The 20,552-nt window shown below is 38.5% G+C and overlaps 1 protein-coding gene across 3 annotated transcripts in view; it reads right to left on the bottom strand.

The window, feature by feature from the left end:
- The window catches only part of prkcaa (protein kinase C, alpha, a), a 178,428-nt gene that overhangs the window by 66,975 nt on the left and 90,901 nt on the right, over positions 1-20,552 (bottom strand). For all 3 annotated transcript variants that reach the window (XM_046046364.1, XM_046046365.1, XM_046046366.1), the window contains exons 4-5: positions 10,017-10,128; positions 8,576-8,704 (exon numbers count right to left, since the gene is read on the bottom strand). In XM_046046364.1, the coding sequence (XP_045902320.1) occupies positions 8,576-8,704; positions 10,017-10,128 (241 nt within the window). The remainder of the gene's footprint in view (positions 1-8,575; positions 8,705-10,016; positions 10,129-20,552) is intronic.

Genomic DNA, 20,552 nt, shown 5'->3' with positions numbered 1-20,552 from the left:
AGGAGGCAGCAGGTGAGGCAGATGAACATCACATCTCCTTCTACACAAAGCACCTCAGGAGACTCATCTGTGTCAAATTTGCAGATCCAAGACAGTGATGAGTCTGCATACAGCTGGCCCTCTGGTGCTGTCAGAACAATGTGGAGCTGAACACGCTGAAAACTGTAGAGATGACACTGGACTTAAGGAAGAGCCACACAACACTACGCCACAGAGCACTGAATGCCAAAACGTCCAGACACAAGAAGAGTTTCTACCCACAGGCCGTCACTCTGATGAACACACCACTCACATGATGTCAGGAACAATCCCTTTGCAGTAACCCACATAAAAATCCAGTGTACCTGTACAATATATATTTTCTCATTTTTTAAATATAAAGTATTTTTACACGTAAATATCATCCCTCAAACACAAAGTTATACACAGAGCATACTGTGGGATATCACCTATCTCATGTGTATAAAGCAACCTGTTACATCATTCATATTTATTTCAGCACACTTTGCACCATCACACTAATGTCTTACTGACTTACATACATGGCCAATAAAGCTTATTCTGATAAAATCAGAAAAAAGAACTGACACTAGAATGAGAGGGAAAAAAATTCTCTGTCAGTATACCCTGTCGGTATGAATTGCAGAATGTGCAAGACATGAGACTATTAAGTTAAATCTTAGTTATTGCAAGCTTTACTTTCAGTCATGACCAGTAGGAGGCATCACAGATTGTCTAATTTAATTTGCCTGGCACAATATAAACCTATCAAGATATGTGTGTAGTCTTAACTCTTTTCGGATGTACTGCAGCTTACAAATTCATGTCCAGTCTGTGGCGCTGACAACTCCTGGTTTAAGATCAAATTATCTTCTTTAAATAATAAACCTGACATAACAAACATGTTGGTGCATAATGATTCCATTTATCCATTCAATTGAGTTTAAAAACACATGCTTATGCAAATAGACAAACACTAGGACAAAAGAAGCAGGGGCCACAACATAGCTGCTTGGATACAAGTCTCCACAACTATCTTGGCTTGCATTTAAAGAGCAGTACAAGACAAACATGGGGCAGTTTTTACAAAAAAGCGATTGTTGAACTTGTGTTCTGTCCCACCATGCATCAGCTAAAACCAAAACCCTGCAAGAATGGTATCTGCTAACCTGATAAGACTGCAGACCAGCTGAGCCAAGCTGAACACCCACCAAACATTACGTTTGGTCTTGATACATTATGTTATTTTATAACTCATCAGCTCGGTAAATTTCAGCCTTGCTCAGCTTTCTGAAATTATAACAGCTAATCAGCCCATATGATTTCACTCTGCAATCCTGACTGCCTCATGAATGCCTTCTAGTGAGGTCTGTACCTCATCTACTGCGTACTACATGAAGTTTTAAACTCTTTTTTATTGGGAAAACAAATAGGCACATGTTGCTAATATCTGGACAGATTTCGTTGTTGATTTCCCTATTCATACAGTTGAACTGTTCAGAAGGTTCATTATAATGAACACTGACATTACAGAGCTTAGTTTTTAAGAGTTGCAGCAGTAGAAATAGCCTAAAATTTCATTCATTCCTGTTCTTTCAAGAATTTACATGATTTCACACACACATACACACACACACCTACACAAGACACAAAGCCTTGTCTTCAGCTTACACGAGATGACCCTACCAAAAAGGAGGCCAGCCATGTTTGTTCTTCACCTCCCTAGGTAAACACAGTCTATAAAAACTTAAACCAACAGTTTCGCTTTCCACCCTCTCCGTGGAACTCTGTGCTCCTTTGAAAGCCCACTACTTACAAACTGCTCTGAAAAAGTAGCATGTTGAACAGCACAACTGTTTTCTTTATAATGTAATATTATATGTGTGTGTATATCTCTCTCTCTCTCTCTCGATATATCTCTCTCTCTAGATATATCTCTATATATATATATATATATATATATATATATATATCTAGATATATATATCTATATCTATCTATATATCTATCTATATATCTATCTATATATCTATCTATATACAGACACACACACACACACACACACACACACACACACACACACAGTGGGGAGAACAAGTATTTGATACACTGCAGATTTTGCAGGGTTTCCTACTTACAAAGCATGTAGAGGTCTGTAATTTTTATCATTAGGTACACTTCAACTGTGAGAGACGGAATCTAAAACAAAATTCCAGATCACATTGTATGATTTTTAAATAATTAATTTGCCCTAACCCTAACCCATATAAAATGGGATAATATAAGCAAAATAGATAAATTTCTTTAAAATTGGCATAAAAAGCATAATATGGGCTGAAAATGAACTGTAATGGGGTATTGTTCTGATGGGTTGTATCTTTATTACAAGCACACAGTTAGACAGGAGTCTCAACGGCCAACTCCCTGCAGTGGAAAAGTGCTGGCACTGGTACCAACACAAGTGCTGTCAGCTGCTCCAACTTAACTCTGATTCATAGGGAAAATGTAATAGCAGGATTTTAAGTAAATTTTCTCTTGGCAAGAATCTGTTGGCTTTTTTGCACGATGACTCAGACACTACAAAGAAATGGAAATGACTTAAGGCTGCGGAGTGGAAGCAGTGGCAGTAAGTCAGCGGCATTCAAATCACTGGGCAGTGATCGTCAAATGGCAACCCGCAGGCTGCATGCAAACACCAACTCGGCCTCATAGCAAGTCCTCCTTGGATTCAGAGAGCCAACAATAAAAGGGAGGATATAATTTTGTTTGAATGACTGGCTTACTGAATAAGAACCTTACTGGTAACATGGATGTGATAATGCAGGGACAAATTGGAAAACGGTGTATTAATCGATATGTGAAGATATTAAATTATACAATTAAAGAATTATATGAAACGGACGAACTTTGACATTTCACTAATTTAGTGACTCTGATCAACATGATCAGCTCAATAGGAAGGAGGGGTAGGAATGAGGATGTGCTGCACCACTGAGTGAGAAAGGGAGAGAGACAAGTGGGAAATTAGAATGCAAATAGCTTATTGGCAAAAAAACAAACAAAAGTACTAAATATGGAGAGAAATCTGAACTAGGGCAACCTAGATGTTATGCAGGCTCATGCAAAAAAACAAACAACAAATTTAAAGTTAAAATCTGACACTTGACTCAGTGAGCATCCTTAAAAAGAATGAGTGTGAGGTGATACAAGGAGGTGAGTGAAAAGAGATTGAAGAGTGAAGATAGAGAGAAATATATGCATCTACAGTGTTGCTGCACAGGATTTAATACGCAAGAATCATTTTAACACCGTATTAAGCTTGTGTGAACACCTCTGTTACAAAGTATGGAATTGTTCTGTTCACTGCATGATTTCCCACATTTACCAGAATGCTGTTTCAGATAGCGCATGGACTTTCTGCAGACATAAATGAACAGTACATTGTTGTAAGTTTATCCAGATAAAAAAGTAAATGTGCATAAAGAGCAATACCATGAAACATTTAAATTTTTGCATGCAGCTTACGACCAGATCAGAAAGCTGTGGTTGCAGTGCATTCTGGTATCCACTCTATCTTTCTCCCTGTTTGGCTGTATACACCAACATATACCATTAATGTTTCAGATAGATACTTTCTTGTTCAGATAGATATCTTCTTCTGCTGTTATACTTTCTAAATTTGGACAGTTTTCTACATTAAAAACAATACGACAATATCGGCAGTAAAATAGATTCAGAATTGCAAGGTAAATTGTTTCTCGCTGCATCAGCCACAAGATGTTAACAGCGTTTAGGGTGGATTTTGTCTTTTACTGTAAAGGGCTGATACACCTCCAGAAGGTTCAAAAGCAAAATCTGAATTCCTTGATCCACCCACATCTATATCCACTCTGAACACCGATCTGACCTTCACACACCTACACTGCACCTACATATAAAACAAATTGACTCCTACAGCAGCATCAGTGTAGTGAATAGCAGAAAACACATTTGGACAGTGAGGCAAGAATAAAAATCTAATGAAAAGGTTAAATCAGAGAGGAAGGGGAGCAGAGGGCTTGTTAAATGAGGCTTTTCTGCAGAACTGGGTGAGTCAACGAGGGAACAAATGGAAATGTAATTATTACCACTGTCTCTCACACACTCCCATAGGACAGGCAGGCAGCGAGGGTGCCTGCAGATGCCTGTGTGCACATTCACACACAGTGATGAGGATGAGTATAAATTTAAGAATACAGACAAAAATTACCTCAGTGGATGTTTTCACTGAGTCAATGAACAATGGGGTCACTGAAACAAACAGAAGGGTGACTCCTCAGCACAAACGGACAGAAAGGAACTGTGTGTTAGTGGGTGACAAGGTTAGTGGGCTACGTCTGTCCTTCACCAGAGACACAGAACTTGTTTTGTCTCCTTCAGCACCTCCCCTGCGGTCTCCATTCACCCTAACTGACAAAAACACACAGTCTCACAACTCATGTTTCTGGAAAATGTACAAATATCTCTGTGTTTCTGAGTGACTCATTATTTCATTTTGCCATGTCAGTGTTGTTGCCAGAAAGTCTGTTTGTCTCTCTATTGGTCTGGTTGGAGTTCATGTGTGGGTCCATGTACGGGTCCATGTATGGGTTTGAAGGACAGCTGCTTCCCCTGACAGCCATTGAACATTTTGGCTCTGGCCATTGGTGAATCCAAAATAAACTGGAGTCACTCTTCACTTAAAATTGAGTGTGTGAACTGTGGGCTGGTTTGGGGATTCTTGCACATTCATGCTTTCCCTCTAGACTTTAAGGCGCCATGCTACGTTGCTTGTTCTGTTTTGTAGCAGCTTTGCTTGGATTGAAGACTGTGGATAACAAGGTTGCACCTGGATTGTAAATATGATTCCTATTAAAACGTCTGCAGGTTTGACACTGACTGAGGAGAATTACTGTTTCATGTAAAACACAGTGAGATAATTATTAACGGAGCTACTGATTTGAACAGCAAATGTTTATGAAAATATTGGTTTTATGGTCTTGATAAATAAACAATGTAAATTTGGTTACCAACAAAGGCAATGAGGCTTTTGCGGAAGAAGATCTGCTTGTGCTTCAGTAAAATTTGATTTGAGGATGTGTGTGTGTGTGTGTGTGTGTACGCATGAAGGAGCATTAGCCAATAACCACCTTGAAGAGTACAAAGAATATGACCATCTTCCAGAGACGATACCACTCTTACACATCACTTGAACATACTTTATTTGAATTGAGGAATATAAAAAAATCCCCACCAGACGCCACATAATTTGTAATCATTAATTATTTTTATTATTATCATTATTTTTTATTTGATCCAGATGGCAATAATAATAATAAAGCAAAGAATTGCTGTGGCACAGAGGAGTCAACAGCTTCACCTTTGTTTAGAGCAAGTATCATAAACAGTGTTAGGCAAGTTAATTGAAAGAAGTAAAACACTTCTTTTTTCACACTGTAAAAGATACATTACTTACTACTTGCACAATGGCGGGAGTAATTAGTTACATTATTATTACACTATGTCTCTGTCAGAGCTCTCCAAACTATCAACAGCTAGCTTAGCGCCAGTGTCTACACACTATTTGTAGACACGATGTATGTCACAGTCAGCGCATATGCATCCTCATAAAAAGATTCCACTTGTGTTTGTAGAATGATACATCTGAAATTGATGTTAACTGTCCTCCTCACAGCCATCCGCTGCACCTCCCCCTTGCTAAATGCCTCAACATGTAATACAATTCTGTTTGGCAGGCTGTCTGCAAGCCGTCTACAGCACCTAATGCAATCTATGCTACAATCTGGCTTGAGTGGGCTGCGGGCTAGTACAGTAGTGCTACACACACACACACACACACACACATCATACAAACTATAACACGCATGTTTGGTCCACATCAGGAATTGGCTACTATGTACAATAGAGGGTCTCAAGAGTCTGCAGGTTTTCACTCACTTAGATACCAGTGCAGGTGATAATGGTTGTTTCCCATCCCGGGTGTACACACATACACATATACTGGCACACATTATCACAGATATCACAGTTCTATAACTGAACATCCCTCTGCTTCCAAATGGTAAATAACATTGTGTTAGTCCCAGTTTCTTAATCACAAGCAATGTATTAACAGTATAAACTGCATTAAGTGCAATAAAAGGACATGCATTCAAGCATGTGAGAGATTAATTCATGTCAAGAGGTACCAACAGATGGAGAAGTGGTCTCAGCCCAAATCTCAAATAAATATTTGTGCATCATTTGACCAAGTCAGTAGGTTTTCAAGTTGGCTCAACTGTGTTTAAACTGTTGTCTCTGCTAAGGTATTTTAACTTCACTACTTAAATAAACACATTCTCTCAAAAGTTATACTGGTTTATGTGAGTGTGTTTGTGTGACTGAAGACAGTTGCTGAAGCAAACTTCAGCCATATATTTGGCAAGATCATGCATGATATTAATCATCACAGATCATACTCAGTGCTTTATGTAACCACAGGTGTCCATCTTCTCCACCATTCAGTTTACTATGTGCATTTTTTTTAGTTGAGGCTAATTTGGCATGTGTGACTGTAATGCAACATTAGAATCAGCTCAACTGTGTACAAATATACTGATCGGAAGTATGTAGAGCAAACCTTAGTGTTCAGATAATGAGCACAGAACTGCCGCGAACAAACATGCACAAGTAATTTTGTTGGTTGCTCAAATTAAAGTTTGTGTTGTGTTAGGTATGTGTGTAGGTGTTGCACCACTTCCCTGCCCACATTCACCCTCCTCCTTCTAGTGATAACTTGTTAAGTGAATAAGTCAGTGAAGTTCAGTGCCAGGGTGGTGTGATGACCCACTGATCCCTGATAGCCTACTAATTGAATGATTATGTGCGCCTGCTGTCAGCTCCTCGCTGTCACTATTCTTCTAGCGGATGTGCTAATGCATCCTTACAGCCTGAGGATTTTCAGCATGCCTCGAAATACAAGGCAAAAATGGGCTCCTATACAAAAACACACTGTTGTGCTGCACTGTTGGTGGACGACAGCACTGCACGTTCATTCACACTGCACGCACAGCAGTATCAAACAAACACTGATCATTTTGTGTGCTACTTTTAGCCAGGGACTCAGAATGTCACAACAGTTACAGTGCATTTGACAGATTATGCGTGAAATTATCTCAGCTTAACCACAGCAGCTGGTCAGTCATTATTTGCTCGGTGAAGATTATTCAACACTGTCTGCAAAGGCGACAGTTATGATTATAGTCAAATAATTTGTTATTTATAAACTGCTTAAGCCTACATATTGTTGCATGCATTGTTTGCAAAATAAATGAATAAATAACAACAGTAATGAACAGCAAAGTTTGGGAGGAGCAGATAGTAGTGAAAATGATTTCATGGATATCTTATCAAACCTTGTGGCTTTAGTTAGTGACATTCCTCATGCTAAAACATCTTGCTGTATAGAGACTGACAAGGGAGTAGACTGCATCACATAGAAATGACTCTTTATCCATCACATTAATGTATAGATTAGACATGACATGTATCTTTTTTCAGATACCTCGCTTTTTGTGGCTGTTCAGACAATATTAACAAAAGGCTTTCTAAGATTTGTAAAAGATGGGGTACGTTTCTGGGCATCACCATTCATTACATTACATTAAGGAATGGCTATTAATAGTATCTCATTATATCATTCTCTGAGCCTGGTAGGCGAAGACCAGGTGTTCCTTTGAAACCGGAGGCATCCGTAATTAAAATGGCATTGATAGCCAATGATGTGATCATGACGAGTAGCCTTCTAATGAATAATGGTAAGACAGATGATTGTAAAGACATGACCCTGCTCATAAGGAGAGCGCTCAGATCCTATCCTTGTATAATTGTGATGAGACATAAATTAATATATCAAGCATTCGATACGCCTTGCAGAGACAATTCAGTTCCACCAGAAACTCCAGCCAACACAGAGAAATTCGTGACTGTTTAAAAAGAGTAACAACACGAGGCCCACGCAGCAGACCACACACCACTGCAGGAATACATATTTGGATTGGGATTGTCTCCGAAGTGTGTCGTAACTGTGAATTGTTTCTCAGAGGCGAATGTTTAGCAGGAGAGGCTCTATCGATCTGTGCACCAAAAGGGATTAGCCTTTGCAGCATACTGATGGCTGATGTCACAAGGCCAGCCATGCAGTCAGCACTTGGATTCACTGCATCACAAGCAGGCAGATTAGGGCAGAGTTAACGGCGAGCAAGGTTCAATTAACCTTAATGGCAGCAGAGGATAGAGAGTGAACGTCTGTGTGAAATTAGACAGGCAGGGTTTATCGACAAAAAAGGGCAAAGTGTCGAAATTGATCCAGGTTCACAGTCGTAACAGAACAATTGCATCTGCTGCCAGCCACACCCTCATCCCAGCCTCCCTGAGGTGACATACACATAAATACATACCAACACGAGTCTTCATCAAGCATCTGACATAGACGCACAGCAGGCACCTTACATTTTTAAGCCCATTCAAACCAGAGCGGGGCGGTTATGCGGCCTACCTGTGACCTGCAGCTTTTCCCCGGTGACCTCACACTTTAGGAACACACGCCCCCTCCTTTCGGTGTGATCGGTTCCACACAGGCTGGGCACGTTCATAACACACGTCTTATGAACGTTCATATCGCAGGCTGGAGGGAAAGAAAGTAGAGGTAAAAGACACCAGGGAAGAGGGCTTTATGCAGTTAAGATAAGTTTATGCATTTGATCAAAATCAAACCAAACTGATTGACTAGAATTGGATTGTAAACTTCCTGCCACATACTACAAGAGATTTATTTGTTGATTATATCAGGGTTTGAAGAATTAGTATATTTTAAATTTATTTTCATTAAATTAACTAAATTCTATTCCTTATGATTATGAATCAAGATTAATGTTCAATAAAACACCATATTATAAAAGCTATGTGTGCAGCCTCTTATGGCTTAATGTTTAAATACAGTAAGGTGCCTGATTTATGTTACTTATATAAGGACATATTTCAATTTAATTCCAAGGATCATACATGTTTGGCACAATATTAAAAGACTGTTTTTCTGAAAGCTGCGTGGAAGAGGAGATAACAAGGTTATGACCCAGATTCAGCCCCGTGATGTCATGCATACATGGCATGTGTGTCAGCCAGCTGAACCACCCTGTAAAGGATTGGGAAGTTACCAATAGTTACATCATCATGCCAGCAGGTTAGTAGGTGAAAAATAATCAAAACTGGCTTTGCTGCTACATTATTGTTTACAAAGAACACCATGTATTTATTGTGTGTCACTGTAACTGTCATGAACACACTCTCATGAATGCACTCTTATTTTGGTGTGATTAGAGGTGCAATTGATCTGCCAAAATAATTTGCCTCTTCACATCTCTATTTATGTAAACCTTGAACATATCATTAGGCATAGCTGGCTGGTCTGTAGCAGGTGGAGGATAACGTATTTAAGAGCTCATTAAAGCATTCAGAGTAATCCACTAACACAAGATTAAAGGGGGGACATTAATAAAGACTCGGTAAAGCCTATTTAGGGCGCACGGAACATAGCTGCAGACTGAAAATAGACGATGTGTGATTTTAATGAGTGAAAGTCAAGGAGGAGGGGAAATGCATGGGTGCCTACGATATTCAGTGAAGAGGAACAATAGGCTTTTTTTCATGAGACTGATGCTGATAAAGTGGCTCTAAAACAGAACATAATGTGTGTAGAGCCACTTATAACAAACCATTATTTTCCTATTCATGGCACACTTTTGCCCCATTGACCTGTATAACAGAACATTGGCAGGATTGATTTTCCTCCTTCACTGTTTGAGCATCAGCTTTACACACTACACCACTTGATGCACAGAATAATTAGACATAATTTATAGATGTAAAAAAAACAGTTTAAAACAAAAAATAAAAATTTTTTTTGAGTGAGAACTTGCAGAAATTGATTAAAAACTCACAGTCGCACTTCATGCCCTGGTGGATGAGGCCATACAGCAGAGAGCCACAGTGGTCACAGAAGGTGGGGCTCCCATAGGTGTGGATCTTAAACTTGTGCTTCGTTCTGGGATCCTGGAGGAATCCAAAGAAAAAGAGAGCTATAAATTCACAGAATTAGTAAATTCGTTGTAGCTTTAAGAACACATGTTCTTAAACACTGGACACCAGGATGTCAAAAACACGGATTCATAACAATGTACTGATTCAAAATTGGAAAGCCAACTTCAAACCACCTTTAAGTATCTCTCAACATTGAAACACTGTCTGTGGCCTACTGATGACACCTCTAAGAAATTGGTTTTGACTGAATTCATATATTTTATGAGCTCTCCATTATGCAGTGCAGTGTGTCCTAGAATAAGTCTTTCAGCATAGTATAGTCCGAAAGTAAAATAAATGTAATTTGTTTGAGCTAGTGCTTTAGTGTAAGCTTTAGGTTAGTTATTTTTTACAAAGCTGTCAAATTGTTTGGAAGAACCAAAAATGTAACTAATTGAATGGCTGGTAAAATGCAATAAAGACAAGTCAATCAGATTGAATTGGGTATACCCCTGGAGATATGATGTTCTATACAGATAGGAAATAAAATAATTTTGTTCTTTAAAAAACACGTTTTTCCTGAAAGTTACACTGGATGATTTATAAGGCCATCATTTAAAAATATCTATCTATCCTAAAGAAATGCCTTCCTTTATCCTCTGACACACATTATTGAAAGAAAAATGGAAGTTGAAACCAACCTAGTGCATCACAGGACACCACTGTGTGTCACCAGAATGAAAGTCACAATTGATTGCTGATTGCTAACAGACTACAATCAACACTTTCTTATACAACTTGAAGTGGTTGTCAATCAATCAAATAACAGCATATTTTAAACCATTGTTTCTGGGTTGTCTTTCCATCTTCCTTGACCACATCAATGAGAGAGAATTGAGCTGTTTGTACTTGTTGGGCTGAACATTAAAATCAAGAGCACTAAAACAAAAAATACAGTTCAGTTCACTATTGCAATTACATGGCTAATTTTTTAAAGTCATACTCATTTAAGTACAGACATCTTGGAATTATTGCACACTTGAACACCTACCTATAAAAAGAGTGTTGTGGAAAAAACACACACACACAATTGAATATTCTCAGTTATTATCATATACACCAAAAAAAAAAAACACTGCTTCTTGATTTTCATGACTCCAGAACAAGTGTCATAAACTGCCATATAAAAATGAGGATGAGAATGTGTGCATTGTACAAATAATAGAGACACTTGTGTCATGCATTGTTGTTTTGGCCATTTAGTTAATGGTTTGTGTATGAATGTGTAAACAGTCATCAAAGCAATCAGAGCTTTTCATCATCACTGGCATCCTATTATCGTAGTTCATTGCTCCAGGCTCTCTCCATAAATACTATATTAGTCAAAGTGTGAAAAACATTAGGGTACTGCACATGAGTGCGTGTAAGACTGGATAGTAAAAGCGCTTTTGGTTGCAATCACGTCTTTGTGAAGATATTATTCTTATTTGGCTTCTGCTATGTTAGACAATTATCGGTATTCCAGTAACTCCACCCTCTTTTTTATTTACCATATCTTACAGTAAGATACCTTTCTGTGCAGCTGTTGTAGCTTCCCTACAGTTATGGTATTGTTGTCACATGCCTTAATTTATTTATTTTTTTGCATATTCATGAATTGAGGTTTATTTTGCCAACCAAATGTGTGTGTTTTATCAAGAGGATCTCCAAATGCCAGGGAAAGAGATTACCGCCAGTCCAATGTTGCAGGTGCTACTACAATGCATTAATAAAATTGAACACTGTCAGTGGATTATTCATAAAGCAACCACATCAGGAACATCATACCCAACATGGCAGCAATGTATTGCATTAACAGGACATTCCTTCTGATGGAAAACAAAACACGGAGGAGTCACACTTGTGTTTAGAAGAATGTTTCTGAATATTTAGGTGCGAGGAATGAGTATTGTGGGGTGTAATGAAAGAATTTGAGAAGGCTGAAAAAACCCATCAACAAAGACAACTAAAGAGAAGTAAGCCATCAGCCAAACCCCAAAAACAAGTATGCCATAATGTCAAAAACAGGTAAACATTCTGCAGCATGTAGGTTATAGGCAGTCTTCTAAGCAGATGAGAATGATTTGTCTTTTATGAATCACCTCCTGTAATTGAAAACATGAGACAAGTTATTGACAAGAATGGCTAATATTATCCATTCCTCCACAGTGTTGTTCTGCTTTAGTAGTGCTTAAGTGAGCATTTTACAGGATATAAAAAAAAGCTGCAAACTCTTCTCGCACAGCTGCGCATGAGTTACTCATACAGCATATTCACACGTTGACCAAAACCACAGTCAAGCTGCGAGATCACATTATCGCATAACCATGTAAAATGAATCCCATCAAATAAATTTTGATAACTTGCACAATTAAAAACTCAAAGATATACTGGAGTTAATCAAGTACCCCAAGTTGTAGAGGGTTTAGTGTTTTGATTTTGGATTATCTGGATACATGACAATCCATTTTATTTTTCACCATAAAACTCTATGACATCAAAGGAGGACATGGAGTATTAACAATACATTAGCCATCACCACATGTGTGGTGCGGTTTATTCAGGCCAGCACCTTGCATTGTAGCTCGCTGCCATCTGTCGCTGAGTGTGCGTGGCTTTATATAGATCTTGTATCTTGAGATACTGTATATACAGTAGCTATGCCTCATCTGTTACAATATATAGGGTCCAGAATGTCCCCAATGGGACACAAATTAACAGCTTAAACTAAACATCAAAATTTATACCATTTTAAAACTTGCTCACTGCCACCGTTATGTGATAACTGTATGTCTGGACTTGAACTGTAAGAGCACTAATAAAACAACTCAACAGCACAAATACTGTGCATCATTTGCATTTGTCTTTACTGAACAAAGGCCTGGCATTTGCATGCCTCAAAACATGCCTCCAAACAGGCAGAGATAGAGGAAGAAAAAGCTTACAACATGTCAAATATTCAACTCAGCTGGAAGAAAGTGCTTCAGTTATAGAAACAAAGCACTGGGTGCAATCTCTACCTTAAGTAAATATCATGTTAAGTAAACCCTTAGGTTTTTTTGATGTGATCTGTTGAACAAGCAGAACTAGTTATCACATTTTATCTGTATGTACACTGAGTAAATGAAAAAGAGTGAATAAACCAATGTAAACATACAGCATGATGCACAAAATCCCCATATGGCAAATGTTACTGTTACAGTATTTGGGTGCCACTTGAAGGTAAGTGGTATAGTACAGGTTGATAAGAATGCCACTGCAGCACTTACATTATAGTGTGTGTTGAGGTCCCTGTCACATGCATACATTCATTCATCTCGTGCACTCAATCTGCAGCTTATGAAGCACTCTCCGCTGGAGTGAAAACTGGAGGACTGCCACTTTTCCAAACACCAGTTCAAAGTGCTTTCCTGCTCATTCTCAAATTATGCTGTACTGTAAATCTCTTTCAGAGTTGGAATCTGTTTAAGTGGATTTGCATTATGAACATTATCCAGGCTAGTCCGTTTTTTCTTTCACTGCATCTATCTGAAAGAACACCTGTCTTTGTAATCTCTGGAAACAGGAGAGCTTCATTCTCTCAGGAAAGAGAGAGACTTACTCTGATTGAGGAAAACGCAGCAGTGCTAAAATATCTCTCCTACTTTTTTCTGTACCTTGATAAATGTAGTGTCAAATGAGAAATGAATGAAAAGGTTGTGACCCAGGAGAAATAAATCATCAATAAGAGGAGGTCAATTATAGCTGACAGATTGACACAGTGAGGCGCCACAGTAATCAATGCTGCTGTTTCACTGCCATTTCAGTCAGTTTGACACTGGCTTCTGGACTAATGCAACAGCGATTCAGGCTCATCAGATCTTGCTTGCGATCTGCCATTTCCTTGCCTGACAGTCTGCAGATGGTTTACACCTTTATAGGACAAAGAGAAATACTTCCTCTGTCTGTCTTTCAGCCGCCCACCCATGTATGTAATAAGTAAGTCCTAATCTGAAATAAAGAGCTATTGTGATTACATTTCAGCTGTCATTGACATATTTAAATACTTAATTGTAATACCCTAGATTAAATTCTGGTTTACATAACAGTTAAATGTTAAAGGGACATCATCTTTTATTTCTAATTGGACACGAAGGAATTGAAAAATCATCTTAGACACAGCTTGTAGTGGGCTGTATGTAAAACTTAAAACAGATCCAGAAAGTGGCTTTTGAAATGCAGAAAAATAAAGTATATCACTGAATCATCACATTTCATCAACAACAACCCAAACCTTCAATACAGAATATGTGCATTAAGTGATAGAGGACAGTAAAAACAGGTCTTATCCTAGTGACACATTTTTCAGAAATGTTCAAAGTAATAAGACTTCATTTTAATACCCCTTATTTAGTATTTATAAGCATTATATAAATATTTAATAAATGGTTTAGGCCTATAGCAGATGTGTTTATTAATGTATTTGGCAACAACTACATGTCCTCTTGTGGGCACCAACACTGTAAGCAGAGGATGCTGATTCTGTGATTCCTATTCAGAATCTCTCTGACTGCCAAACCAGAGTCTTCTGACATGAACAGTTAGAGGGTGATGGTCAGCTTATCTAAGACGTCCCTTTTCTTGAGTGACTATAAACTCCTTCATTACATATGACAGTGTAAATACACAGTAGATAAGTAACGCCTCACCAGTGTTGGGCAGTAACTCGTTACTCGGTATCTAGTAGTGTAAGGGATTACAAGGGATTAAAGAGTAACAATATTACAGTTACTAATCCAAGTCACGCTGCGTTTCTGCGTTACCATAACGCACTATCTTGATGTGAATACACGACTGCACGTCAGCAGCACTGACCAGGTCAGCTGTTAGCCAAAAAGCTAAAGGAAGAATGGAGAACAAGGGAGATAGATTGTGACACACTTACAACGCCTAAGATGCAAACAGTTCTACATCTGATTTACTGAAGCATCTGCTAAAGCAGCACAGCCATGTGAAACTTGCAGAAAGAAAGTCCAACTGCTAATGTAATGCCTGTGATCCATTTAATCGTTGGGAGAAAGTGGTGTTAAGCAACATTCTGTGTTTTTTTAAAAACAATGAATACTGCTCATATAAATGTGCAGAAAAACAGTACTTCAAAAGTCAGGATTGACTTGGTGTTAAGAAAGTAACATAGTAACCCAGTAATAACTAAAGTAATATTATTCCTTTGTATGGAGTAATAAGTAAAAAGTAACTTATTACAAATTCTGAGTAACTTGCCCAGCTAAGGCAATCTGCAGCAAAACGATCCATATCCAAAATAATCAGGTATGGTGTACCATAACTGACTCAATTAATTAAATTGGGGTTTAACACAAAACTTACAGGATCAAGCTTTGAAAGCAAGCCTGAAAAACCCTGCCAATAGCAGCGGGTAACACATCACAATCATACTTTACCTTGTATTCTGCTAAGAGTGGCAGCTACAATGGCTAAAATATTTCAACTTTGTCATTTTTCCAAATTAAAATTTCCATGGAGAGACAAAATCTCATTATTCACTTTGACCACGCTCTATGTACAGGCCAGCAGTCAGTGTGTTAGTTAGGGACAGACACGAAAAGAGAGAGAGGACAGACAGTAGAGATATTTAAACAGAGAGACAGAGAAAGAGAGACTGTGGCAGCTGCACTTACTCGTGTCCACCCACACACAGCTGATCCTGAAGGATTATCCTTATGCCCCCCCCCCCCCCCCCAACACACAAACACACTTTGCTTTGTTCCCTCCATCAATGAGTGATGGCGACTAAGAGCCACATTCAGCTGCAGATGGATCATGTATTTTTATCAACTGTCACATCAGCTTTTGATGGATGAAACATGGCTTAAATGTTCCCAGATAATGGAAAACACTCAAACTACACTACATACTCAAACACAAGGATAACAGGACTACTAAGGTGATGGTGCTCAATCAGCAAAAACACCCAGTTCCTTGAGCCTTCAGAGATGCTTGACACGTGTGCGCCTGCCAGAATCTAAGAAGTGGGTAGCTACTGCTACAGACCATGAAAACTGACACTCCTGAATTGGCTAAATGATAGTATGTCTGTAAGAGTGAGAGTGTAGATGTCTAAACCGCTACAATAATTTTTATTACTGACTGATGTATTGATTTTAACTAGCAACACAAGTCATCTCATATTTCCAGAGCCTGAAATTATGTCTTCAAATTACTTATTTTGACCAGCAGTCAAACAAGAGTCTACAGCCATGCTAGCAGCTCTGTGAAACTGCACATTTAAGATTTAAACTTAATGTCAGCTTGCACACATGACAATGTCAATTGCTCACAATGACAATGCTATCATAGTGATGTTTAGCAGGTATTATGTTTACCATGTTAACAATCTTGGCATTAAGCATTTTGCTAATTATGACTAAACACAAATTACAGCTGAGACTTATGGGAATGACATTGGTTTTACAGGTATTTGGTCATAACCAGTATCAGACAAATTAAAATTTTGACCTGATGATGGCACTAGGTGAAAAGTCAGAGGATCACTTTGAGTTATTACAATTCACCCTGAGGGGGACAGTAATGTGTGTGATATGGAAATCCATCATATAGTTGTTGACACATTTCACTCAACCACAAATATGAACCTCATAGTGGCGCTAGAGAAAAGGTCTGCCGATCACCAAAGTCATTAGGATGTATCCTCTGGGGTCCATGAATGTCTTTACAAATACAAATAAAAATATCATGACAATCCATTTATTTGATATTTCAGTCTGGACCGAAGTGGTGGAACCAACCACCAATATACCTAGAGCAATGCTGCTAGCAGGGTTAAACTGCCGCTAGCAGGGTTAAACTGAAAAAGACAAGCTATAACCACTCAATTTGGTTTTTTTACTTGATAAATCACTTAAATTATTAATTACTAATTAATCATACTAATAACTGAACCATTCTCTTATGCCTGACGACTTATGCCCGAAGCTACTCAAAATTAATTAATGTCAACATTCAGCCTGGCAGTGGTAAACTGTCTGCTCGGACTGATTTGCAAGGTGCCATTTGAAGATTCACTATGGCAAGCTCTAATGTTCAGAAAATGAAAGCTGTAAATGAGTGTACCCGACATCACATCAATGAGCACACTAGGTTGTCCATTACATCCTTTTTGCGAGCTGTGGGATAGAAGGGTTTACCCCTGTGGCCTGTATCCCCTATCACAGCCTAATTGGGTCTTAATGGGAAATTGAAGACAGAATGAGTGGCGCTGCCCTACCAGAAAAGCAGGGGAAGCAGAGTGATACGCCTAAAGCAATGATGAATTCAATCACTAGGCTCAACACAAGAAGGGCATAATGGCAAAACAAAGCAAGGGTTTGTTACATGTTGACCAGATGATGCAGCAAGGAGGTTGCCCTTTGGTTGCTGGTAACATGAGAGCCAAGATTGTGCATCTATCATATGCACAGAGTGGGAGAAATGTTGCATCAACTTGTACAACAGTGGAATACTATCAATATTTTTCAGTGTTTTCTTGTGGCCGGTGTACTGTTTACTGCCAATCCATGATACCTAATGCAGCAAGCAATTGAGGGCCGTGTCTGCATAGTTCGCGCTGGAATAAGTGCATCAGTATGCACAGTATCAGGATACACAGAACAGTATCCAGCTGTTACAAAAAGGGATGGTGACAACTGGAACAGAGACATGACGTAATTACAGAACAGATAAACATGTTCTCACTAAGCCATCTGGAATAAACAGCTCTGTATGAAGATGAACAATATAAAAAACAAGGAAGACATTTAGAAGATTTTAAAAAGCATGTTTTTGACAACACAGAATAAATATACAATCCTTTAGTAGATAGGCAATAAAAAATCACCTCTATTTTATATTAATTAGTGGATTAAATGAGGATAACGAGAAAACGAATCTTACGTTTAGCTTCTATTTGTTGCAGCAGAACAGTGCTGCACTCCCTGACAAATACACACAGATGGTCACCTAAACGGAGCTTATTCCCTTGTTATATTGGTCAAACTCTAGCCTGAAAACTATAATCTCAATATCCGTCTCCTTCCTTTGTAGCAAGTGCACAAGTACATACCCATTATTAGTTAAAGCTAAAACAAACTTTCTGTTTTACAGACAAGCAATCAATGATAAATACTATTTTTGTTGCACAAAGTTGTGTATTATTTTCCATTATTATTTATCCTTTAGCTAATCCCTAAAATTTATTTTAGCATTTGCCATGCAGTAATCCCAGGCAGATTTGCATGTGAGGCCACAGATCAAAAACAGATACAGGGCAGAAGGCTGATCAAAAGACTAGAGGCAACCAGGAGACAGTGATGAAAACAGACACACAGGGGGTCAGCACAGTGATGTTGCCTAATTAGACAGGCTCCCCAATCCAGTTTCATTAGCAAACAGGACGCCAACCAGCCCCGGCTAATGAACAGCTTGGCAGGGTGAAGCTGAGCATGGGAGGGGAAAGTAGAGGTTGATGATGTTTAAGACGAGGGTCAGCCTCCATCCTTCATACACATTGTTTAAATCACAATAAGATGAATAAGTACATTTTCACACTGTTTATAAATAGAATACACACACATTTAAATTAAAAATAATTACTTTTAAACCCTGCTGGACACATATGACTTCAAAAAAAAAAAAGTCTGGTGAAAATTTACTCAACAATCCTGTGCTGCATTTCAAACACTGACATAGAAACTGCAACTTCAAAAAACAACAACAAAAATCTAATACTTGTATAATGTGTTTCGAGCTTGCCAACCACTCAAAGCGCTTTTACACTACGCCGCATTCACCCATTCACCCACATCCATACAGTAAGGCCGACTGCTCACAACATAAATTAACATTCACACACATTCACACACCGATGACACAGCCATCGGGGGCAATTTGTGGTTCAGTATCTTGACCGAGGACACTTCGACAGGGGAGCCAATGGATCGCCAATCTTCAAATTAACAGGCAACCTGCCTGGGCTACAGCCTTCCCTATCCTGTCATTCCTGTCAATCCTGTCATATCCTGCCAATACTTACATTCATTAACATGCATGCAACACAACAGGAGCATCCTTAGTTTCCAATGACTTAGATACACTGTATATTAATACTTTGAATAATTCAACAATAGCAAAACTACTAAAAATAATAAGGACTAAAATACCACTGTAGTATTGAACAGATGGCTCAGTGTTACAGCTTCATTTAACTCAATTTCAATTAAGAAAAACAAAAGTCCTGTAAGCCAGACTAAGTTAATGAACTCTGTGTTTTGCATCTGGTCAACCTGTATCAACATTAACAAACATCTGCTGGCTAAATTGAGAGGATGCTTGTTTTTTATTATGCACTTATGCATGTAATATTTATTAGAGCAATTAGAGCAGCAGTGTAAGACACATAACCACAAAATTAATGTGCAGATTCCCATTACAATGAATATTAAAGCTGGTCACTACACAAATATATTCAGCTATTGTGGAGTTACTTCTATAACAGTTAACATGTGCATGCAGAGAGTACACGAGTTAACACAATTAACAGGTATAATTGGTGGGAAATGGCAATACCATATGGGCTGTGATGCTACTACACACCGGTACAGTACATCAAATATAGGACAGAACAACAATGAAAAATACGTGACAACTAAACTAAACAAACAGCATTCTGCAAATTCCAACAAAATGACTGAATATGTTAAAATATTGTAAATCTGTGTGTTCCTTGTTGTTAAACCAGCAACTCTTGATGTGTGGTATGGTGTGGATCCCAGACAGAGGATGTTTTGGATGTGCAGCTGAGCTACTGAGGCTGTGAACATGGAGTGAGTGTACTCTTCTCTGCTTCTCTTTTTCCATTTGATCACCCCATCATATACAGTCGATAGAAAAAGTCTACACACCCCTGTTAAAATGCCAGGTTCTTATGATGTAAAATAATGAGACAAAGATAAATCATGTCAGAACTTTTTCCACCGTTAATGTGACTTATAATGTGAACAATTCAATTGAAAAACAAATTGAAAACTTTGAGGGGGAAAAATGAAAAATAAAAACCCTCAAATAACCTGGTTGCATAAGTGTGCACACCCTTAGACTAATACTTTGTTGAAGCACCTTTTGATTTTACTAAAGAAGTCAGTCTTTGTGGGTAGGAGTCTATTAGCATGGCACATCTTGACGTGACAATATTTGCCCACTCTTCTTTGCAAAAGCGCTCCAAATCTGTCAGATTGCGAGGACATCGCCTGTGCACAGCCCTCTTCAGATCACCCCACAGATGTTCAGTTGGATTCAGGTCTGGGCTCTGGCCGGGCCATTCCTAAACATTAATCTTCTTCTGGTGAAGCCATGCTTTTGTGGAT

The sequence above is a fragment of the Micropterus dolomieu genome, linkage group LG04, assembly GCF_021292245.1.
Source record: "Micropterus dolomieu isolate WLL.071019.BEF.003 ecotype Adirondacks linkage group LG04, ASM2129224v1, whole genome shotgun sequence".
NCBI classification, from domain to species: domain Eukaryota; kingdom Metazoa; phylum Chordata; class Actinopteri; order Centrarchiformes; family Centrarchidae; genus Micropterus; species Micropterus dolomieu.
The sequence above is the reverse complement of the archived record's forward strand: the minus strand, read 5'-3'. Positions and strand labels throughout refer to the sequence as shown.